Source organism: Ceratotherium simum, chromosome 29 (genome assembly GCF_057802395.1).
Source record: "Ceratotherium simum simum isolate JZ-2026a chromosome 29, ASM5780239v1, whole genome shotgun sequence".
Classification (NCBI taxonomy): domain Eukaryota; kingdom Metazoa; phylum Chordata; class Mammalia; order Perissodactyla; family Rhinocerotidae; genus Ceratotherium; species Ceratotherium simum.
In genome coordinates, this window is record NC_141928.1 from 973,679 (window position 1) to 981,916 (window position 8,238).

At 63.0% G+C, this 8,238-nt stretch overlaps 1 protein-coding gene across 1 annotated transcript; it reads right to left on the reverse strand.

Annotated features, from left to right (window-relative positions):
- Positions 1–158: 158 nt before the first annotated feature.
- UAP1L1 (UDP-N-acetylglucosamine pyrophosphorylase 1 like 1) lies at positions 159–7,062 on the reverse strand. Its single transcript, XM_014781988.2, has 9 exons — positions 6,759–7,062; positions 5,905–6,109; positions 5,491–5,666; positions 5,002–5,174; positions 4,697–4,890; positions 4,051–4,191; positions 3,303–3,488; positions 2,607–2,673; positions 159–2,117 (listed from the first exon to the last, which is right to left on the reverse strand). The coding sequence occupies exons 1-9, from the start codon at positions 7,045–7,047 to the stop codon at positions 2,034–2,036; spliced, it is 1,515 nt and encodes a 504-aa protein (XP_014637474.2). The 5' UTR covers positions 7,048–7,062; the 3' UTR covers positions 159–2,033.
- Between the last annotated feature and the right edge of the window lie 1,176 nt (positions 7,063–8,238).

Below are 8,238 nucleotides of genomic sequence, written 5' to 3' on the forward strand. Positions count from 1 at the left end.
GAGGGAATTCCTGGGCAGCCCAGAGCGGGTTCGCCCATGTGGGCTCTTGGTCCTAAAGGGCCCCCACTGGGCTCCAGCCCTCGGATGGACCAGAGCTGTGAACACCTGGTGCTGTTCCCAGCACACACGTACTCGTCAGAAACCGCACTCCCAGGCGGTCAATCACAGCACGTTGTGTTTATTGGAAATCCCCCACCTCCTGTGGAAAATCAGGAGTTTGGCAATCTTTCAAAACCCAGTTGTTTCATTAGCGGGAGTCTGGGGTCGGAGATGGGGTGACCATAAATGTAGCATGAGGGAGGTCTCTGTGGTGACGGGACACCTGCCTCTTGAGAGCAGAGCAGGCGCAGGAATCCACACCTGTGGTGAGCCACTTAGAGCAGCACCAGCCTCTCCTGGTCTGCGGGGTCCTGTGACCACGTGAGGTGAAAACACTGCAGGAAACTGTGAAGGGTCCCCAGGACCTCTCCCTGCTATGTTTGACACTTCATGTGAAGGTATAGTTATCTGAAAATAAAGTTTTTAAAAAGCGAGCTGTTTCAGCCGTTTACCCAGCTAACTCAACTTGTGTAGAGAAGAGCTCGTGCAGTTAGAGCAGTGAGGAGCCGCTGTGGGCAGGACCTGGACCCAGGCCTCCTCCTTGGCCCACCCCCCCTCTGCCCCCGGCCCTCTGCTTGCCTGTAGAACAGCTGAGAGAAGGATCCTAAGGCACATGGTTTGAATCTGAGGTTTGCACAAGACTGGCAGAGCCTAGGCGTGACCCTGGCCCTGCCGTCATGCCCGGGTCAGGATGCATGGGCACAGCCACCGTCCACCCCAAGCCACTGGAGTCATCAGCTGCGTCTGAACCCGCCACCCAGATAACGTCCTTGCCTTGGGGACACCAGGGGTTCCACGGATGGGCTGCGGGCTGCAGCAGAGAGGGAAGGGGGTGGGTGACCCAGTGGGGCAGTAGGCTGCATTAATGCTGCTCCACACATCACGGGACGAGGTGGTGCCGCTGCGTTGGTTTTCAGAGGGGAGAGCAGGTGCCGGGGCCCAGACAGCAAAGCCAGAGGCAAAAGCCCAGGGCCAGCTGGTTTTCTCCAGCCTCGGCCAGGCTGCAGGGAGGGGGCCATGGCCCCAAATATGGAGGCTGTGTCCCCCCCCACCAGAGCCGGGGAGGAGGGGGAGCACCAACAGCTGTCAGAAGCTCCTGGTGGGCCGGGCGAGGGATGGCGCCCCCCACCTGGTAAATTCGAGATTAATCACCCACCGCAGGAGGCCGCCACTGGTTCTGGGGGAAGCACATAAAATTCAGTAGCTTAAACCAGCCACTGATGTGACAGAGGCTGAGGCTTTGGATAGGAATTGAGAGAATTCGGTCTCAGGTGTGCAGGCCGAGCTTCTGAGAGCCGGCTCTCCCTGAGCGACCAGCCTTTATGGGTAGGGGTCGGGCCCCTTCTGCTGTGGGCCTCAGCTGGGCAGGCTGGGCTGTGTTAGTGGTTCAGCTGCCAGGGAGGGAGGGGGCAGCCTCTGTGAACACGTCACCCTGGGAGAGAAGGACACTGTCCCCTTCTCTCGTTCCCTCATCTGTACATCTGCAGAGATGCTTCTCCGTGTGGCTGGGGCTCCTTCTCACCACGCAGACGTGCACGTGGGGCAGAGGAGCCGCCTTCCCATCACCTCTCAGCTCAGACAACAGAGGCAGGGCGCGCTGCTCTCACCCGATGACGCCACACCTCCGTTGGCCCCTCCCCACAGCCTCCTCTCAGCCCCACTGTCCAAGGTCCTGAGTCCCTCTGCCTCCTCCTCGGACCCCACAGCCAGGAGCGAAGCCCAAGATCCTGAGTTGGCCGACAGCAGGCCTGGCATCCCTTGTGTCCATGGAAACAGGTGACAGGAGAGGTCCCACCCTCCTGGAGTAAACCAGCACGCTTCCTTCTGTGTTCCACAGGCCGGAAAGGCACAGCAGCCTGCTTTCCTACCCAGAGCCCCAGGTCAGGCCCCATCTTCACCCCTGGAGACCCTGGCTTTGCAGGTGTGGGAGGGAGTCAGGGCTGCAGCGCCCTGGCCCGCTTCTCGTCCAGGATGAGCGGGGACTGGAACTCCCGCCCTCGCAGGTACACCTCCAGACCCTGGAAACAGGCAAGCCACGATGGCCAAGTGTTCCCCGCTCAGCACCCCCGAGCAGGGTCCCAATTCTGCCCGGAGCCAGGGAAGGGCAGGGCCAGAGAGGCTTCCAGAAACAAGGGTCGGATGCCTCCTAAAGACCACAGGCCAGCATGAGCCCTCCCAGCAAACTCAGGCCAAAACTTACCAGACAAGGGAAGGGGCCAACATTCCTCTCAGCAAGGCTCCCACAGAAGCCTGACCCCCCAAACCCCAGACTCAGACCTGGCCTGGCTGGTCCTCTCCACCCCTCCCAGGACCTGTGACGGCCTCTTGACACCTCACCCCACCCCGGGACCCAGAAGGTCCTCTGCAACTTAAGGGACTATTTACCCCACTGGTAAACTGAGACAGAGCTTGACTTCCCACCCATGCACCCACCTCCCCCAGACAATCTTCCTCTGATCATGCAAACCCCACCCCAGAAAGGCCTCACATGGGCGGGGGGCTCTCACCTCTCCAGAGTAGGACACCAACGGCGAGATCTCACAGATGGCCGGAGGCTCTCTGCTGCCAGGCAGGCTGGGGGAGCCCACTTGTCAGCATCTGCTCAGGGGTGCGCACCCCGGGGCCCTCTCCCAGCACCACCGTCATGGGAGCTGGCCCTCCTCGCCTGGCCCAGCAGGCTGATAACCCCACCCAGCCCCTGCAGCCCCTAACTCAGCAATGCCTCTTCCTGCCGACACCCAGAGCCCTGAGCAAACTGCTCCTGTCTGAGTGACAGGCCCTGATCTGAGCTGGACACCCGCTCCTGCCAAGCATCCTGCACAGATCTGGGCAGCCAGATCTAGGGGCAGCCATGGACAACCAGGGAGTTTGAAACCTGATGTCGACCTGCCTTGCTGTTTTCTCAATGTCATGCCTGGGTCTTGGTTTCAAAGCTTATGAATGAACCGGAAAGGGCTGCAGTCCCCCACCTCCCCCAAGGCCTTGAGCAGACCTCAAGAGCTTGGGCCAAAAGGCTGCAGTAACAGTCACCATATGGCCAGGCTGGGCACATAGCCACCTGCGTTCAGTGTGGGGCAGGGGCGGAAACCCCCTCCTCGCCCCCCCCACAGCTCAGACAGCAGCAAAGCCAGAGGGGCCCTGGGGCTGAGGGTGGGGCCCTGACTGCCTTGCCCTTTGGGCAGCACGCTGGGGCCCACACTCACCTGGGCAGCTCGGGGAGCCGGGCCCCATGTTCGTCCAGAAAGTGGGCCCCCGCCTGCAGGGCCCACTGGTAGTGCTGAGCAAGCAGGGCCCGCCGGGCTGTGGAGGGGTTGTCCCTGTCTGCCGAGTCAGAGTTCTTCAGGGGGGAGAACTCCTCCTCCCGCAACACTTCAAAAGCCACGAAGTTCCTGGTGAAGAAAAGAGCTGGTGACCCAATGTCCTGGCCCGGAAACCCTCGTGCTGGGCAGGTGAAGGCCGGGCCAGGTTACAGTGACTAAGCGGGGTCTGCTCTGGGAGCAGCAGGCCTGGGGAGGGCCCCACAGGCACACTGAGCCTTTCTCCTGAGCCCTCTCTTTTATTCCCACCAGCCAAACCCCCAGACCCTGGGACCCCAGAGTGAAGGCCAAACACCCTGAGAGCCCCCAGCAACCTGGCCTGGAAACAGCCTCCTGACCCCAGGCGAGGGGCAGACGGAGGGCTCAGGAGGGGGCACGGTGACCCCCAAAGTCCACAGCCCCAGGGACTTCCACTGCACCACATGTTCCTTGTGCTCCCATCCCTGGGGGTGCTTCCTCTGGCCTTCTCCCCCTGAGACCTGCCCTGCAGCCCCCCAGCTCCCCACTGCGAAGGGGCCCTCCCAGCCCTCCCCAACACACCCCCCAGCCTCCACTTCCCTGCCCAACTGGGCCTCAGAACCCACCACCAAAACAGGAAGAGAGAAGGAAAAAAATAATGACTTCTGCCACTAACTTAGCAAACTGGAACACATCAAACACAAACTTCTCCATCTTTATCCCGTTCGGTTTTAGCGGCTTTACCGGATTTCCCTTCTCGTCCACGTATGGGACCTTCTTCACAGCCACGTGTGGCTTCAGCAAGGGCTCAAACTCCCTGAGAGGACAGGCGGACAAGGGGAAGAAGGACACAATTTAGAAATGACACCGGCGGGAACCCCATCCCTGCCCTTCAGCTTGCCCGGTCAGGTGGGGCGGGCCGGCAGGTGGACACCGCAGAGCACGGGAGCAGTGGAGCTGAGCCCAATCTCTGGGAGGGCACAGGCGCCCTCCCGCACTCCCTGGCCTGAGACCCAGGCACCTTCAGCCACATTCCTGCCCAGGCAAAATGGCTACCGGCGAGCCATGGGCGGAGGTGGTCCCCGCGGGGAACGGGCCGCGCCACAGGAGGAGGAGCAGGCCATCTCGGCCCGGAACCTCACACCAGCTGCAGGGGCTCTCTGGTGCCTCCTGCTTGTTTAAATGCGAGAACCTTTCTCCACCCCAACCCAAGAGCGGGCTCCTGACCACAGCCCCACCGGGTTCAGGTCAGCCTCCAGTCACTGTGGCTTGGCTGGCCCCGCCAGCCTTGGTAAGCCTTCGTGGCCACTTGCTACACACACCTGGTGACCATCTGGAGAAAGTCTAGCGTGAAGAAGTGGTTACAGATGTTGCCTGCGTTGTAGAGCAGGCCCCCGTCGGGCGCACGAAGCTCCGCAATCTCGGGGCTGATCTCGCTGTACTCCAACACCTGGAGAACACCGTCCACCTGGCACACCACGCCCACAGGCTCCTCAGGGTACGCCTTTTCCACCACCTGCAGCCACGAGGGGACAGGAAGCCTGGGTGGGGCCGCGCTGGGAAGACGGGGCGGGGCAAGGCGGCCCGGGGGCGGGGCTTGTAGAGGGGCGGGGCAAGGCGCGCTCACCTTGGCGCCACAGTCCGCGCGCCGCATCACACAGAAGCCTATGAAGAGGGGGTCGGCGAGCCGCACCAAGATGTTGTCCACGCAGTACACGTGCACAAATTCCACTCCTCGGCGCTCCATGTCCTCTAGGATCCGGTGGTCCGCCAGTGCGCGGTACAGTCCCCCGTTGCCGTCTGCAGGGGCAGAAAGGGACATGCTCTTGGGAGGGCTCCGCCGGGCCTCAGCTGGCTAGTCCAGGGCATGCTGGAGGCAGGGGGTGCCCCTCGGGGCTGGACTTTGTGCCTGAGACAGCTCTCTATCACTTTCCAAGTAGTCCTGAGGTTGTTCCACGTGACAGATGGGAATCAAGGCCCAGAGAGAGGAGGCCACTGCCCAGGACCGCACAGCCTGTGGGCAGCACATTCTGGCCTCTGTCTCAGTCCTCCTGACCCCTGGCTAGCTGCACATTCTAAGCCAGGTGGTTCCCCCCCGTCTCTGGGTGGGGTGTACCTGGGGCCATGGCAACCTTGTCTTTCCGCTCCAGGATGGCCCTGCCATCAAAGGTCACGGCAGGCAGCATGCGCTGCTCGAACATGACCACATTGTCGGGGTCCAGCTGGAAGAAGTCATTCTCCTTGAAGAACTCGGCCGTGGGCCCCAGCGTGAACTCACTCGTCATGATGTACCTGCAAGAGGAGGCAAGGCTGAGCCGGCCTTTCTGGGGGCCTGGCAACTCTGGCCGATGGGGCTCTGACAGGGACTGCCATCAGGGTCCAGCCTAGGGCCAGGGTCAGGCCTCAGCCTGGGTGGGTGCTGGGCTGTGTCCAGGGCTGTGCTGGGGTTGGGGTTCAAGTCTTGGGTGGGGCAGGGCTGGGCTACATGGGGGGATCACTCGAGGGCCAAGGTAATGCAGAGAGGGCACACCAGGGCACAGTGCAGCGGGTCCCGTGGCACTCGCCAGCCAGCTGCTCCACCCGCCGAATCCGCTCTGCCTGCAGCTGATAGAGGGTCTTCTGGCTGGGCAGGCCCACCTGATACATGCCCTTGGGGTAGGTCACGCCCAGACGAGTGCCCTGCCCGCCAGCCAGCAGCAGCACGGCCACCTTGTTCAGGGCGATCTGGTGGAAACCTGAAGGCATGGGGCGCCATGAGGGGGTGCCTGGGGCCTGCCACACGACCACCCCTTCACTTTAGAGCAAGCCCGGGGCTCAGAGACTCCTGACAGCCACAGGACAAAAACTTCCAGATAACATTCTGATCTCATCTGGGCAAGGGCCCTACCCAAACCTAACCTTGCCCCGACCCTTCTGGGTTTCTGATGACATCTCCTGGATTCATTTCCAACCCGGGTCCTTCACAGGGAACACCGGGTCGGCCTGGTCAGAGCTGCACAGCTGGGGCCCGGGGCAGGCTCCCCTCCAAGAGACTAGGGGTGCACCTGCGCCGGCGCTGGTGTGAAGTGTGTGAAAAGCAAGTGTGCAAGGGGTCCCCTGCTGTCAATACGCCTGCGGGCTGGACAGCTGGCCATCCAGGTGTGCGCATGCACAAAGCACCCTCCCGAGGGAATGCGGCCCAGTGGCGGCCGCCAGCTTGGCAGCGGTCGGGGGCTCCACACCGCAGTCGCGAGCTGGTACGTGTGAGAGGAGAGGAGACTTCACAAAGAAACAAGGGAAACCGAATTCCTCTCCGCACAACCTCCCCTCTCCCCCGTCTCTACGGTCAAGGCCCCTTCCGGCCGGCCAGGGGCGCCCCGCCGCCGGGACCCCTGCCCCGCCTACCTTCCTCCTCCCAGAGCCGCCGCGTTTCGGGGTCGCCCCGGCTCGCGCTGCCCACGCGCTCGCGGGGCAGGGGCCGCAGGCGCGCGGCCAGGTCGGGCGGCGGGCCCGGGGGTCGTGCGCAGGCCGCGGCCGCGCTCAGGCAGTGCTCGCGCAGCGCCTCGGGCTCTAGCGGCTCCAGCTCGGCCAGCAGTGCGGCGCGCGGCCCCGGCGCCAGCTCGGCGCAGAAGCGCAGGAGGTGCTCCTGGCCGGCGCGCTGCAGCCGGGCGCGCACGTCCCGCTCCGAGGCCATATCGCCGCCGCCGCCGGCCGCGTTGGCAACTCGTGACCCGCGCTCCGACCAGCGTCACGGGACACGGCGGGCGGTGCCGACCCCAGCGGGGCGGGCGGGGCGCCCCGCTTCGGCCCCGCCCCGGCCCCGCCCCGGCGCCTGTCGGTCCCTCGCCTGCAGGGCCTCAGCCCCCTCGGCCCCTCCTCCGCCACGCCCCCGAGATCCCCGCCCCGCTCCCGCCCCTCACTCCGCCCCCGCCCGCTCAGTGGCCCCGGGCGAACCGCTGGGGTCGCGCCAGCCACAGTGGGCGGAGGAGCCGGACCCGGCGCTAGGGACTCCTGAGGCGTAGGGGCCCGGGATGCTCCGAGTCGGAGAGCCCCCAAGAGGTTCTGCGACCACCTGACCCCGGGCGCACTTCAGTTCTAATCCACCCCCCTCTCTGCCCACAGCCCTGGGCGGCGGGGGCACCCGAGGAGGAGGCTGGGATCTGTCCCTGCTCGTGGCCATGTGTGCATTTACCAAGACGCATGGCGGCAGGGACAACAGTCCAGGGGCTCAATGAAGAGACAGAGTCAGAGCTGGGCCGGTCTGGGGAGGATAGACCCATCAGCAAGGCCGTCTGGACGTCACTAAAGCTCCCCCAGAAGGCCACCCTGCATCCTTGGGGGCTCCATCCTTCGCATCCCTCCTCCTTCCCATTGCCGTGTGACCAGAACCGCTCAGCAGCGGCCCCTCACCCCTGCTTTGTTATTTTAACTATCAGGCTTTAAAATATCCTGCTGCTTATAAACTCCCTTGTGAAAAGCATAAAAGGGTAGTTTCCACCATTTGGGGACAACACTTTCTTTTAGAAACGAGTTTAAAGTCTAAAAGTAATATATGCACAGGGTTAAAACAAATTCCAACAGTGCTTTAGGACCCGAAATGAAAAGGAACATCTCCCCCAGGCCTGCCCCAGCTAACCCCTGTCAGGGCAACTGCATCTCTGTGCAGGCAGGTTCTGCACACAGAGCCCCCACACACACACATACACACCCTTCCTGGGTTCAGAGGCAGACCTTCACCACCCCTGGGGGCCTACTATACATTCTTGTGGACCTGAAGGGAGTTATCTTTCCAAGGACCATCGTAGGCCTGCCTCAGGGCCTTTGCACTTGCTGTTCCTCCTGCCTGGACCGTTCTTCCCCAGAAAATCACATGACTTCCTGCCCC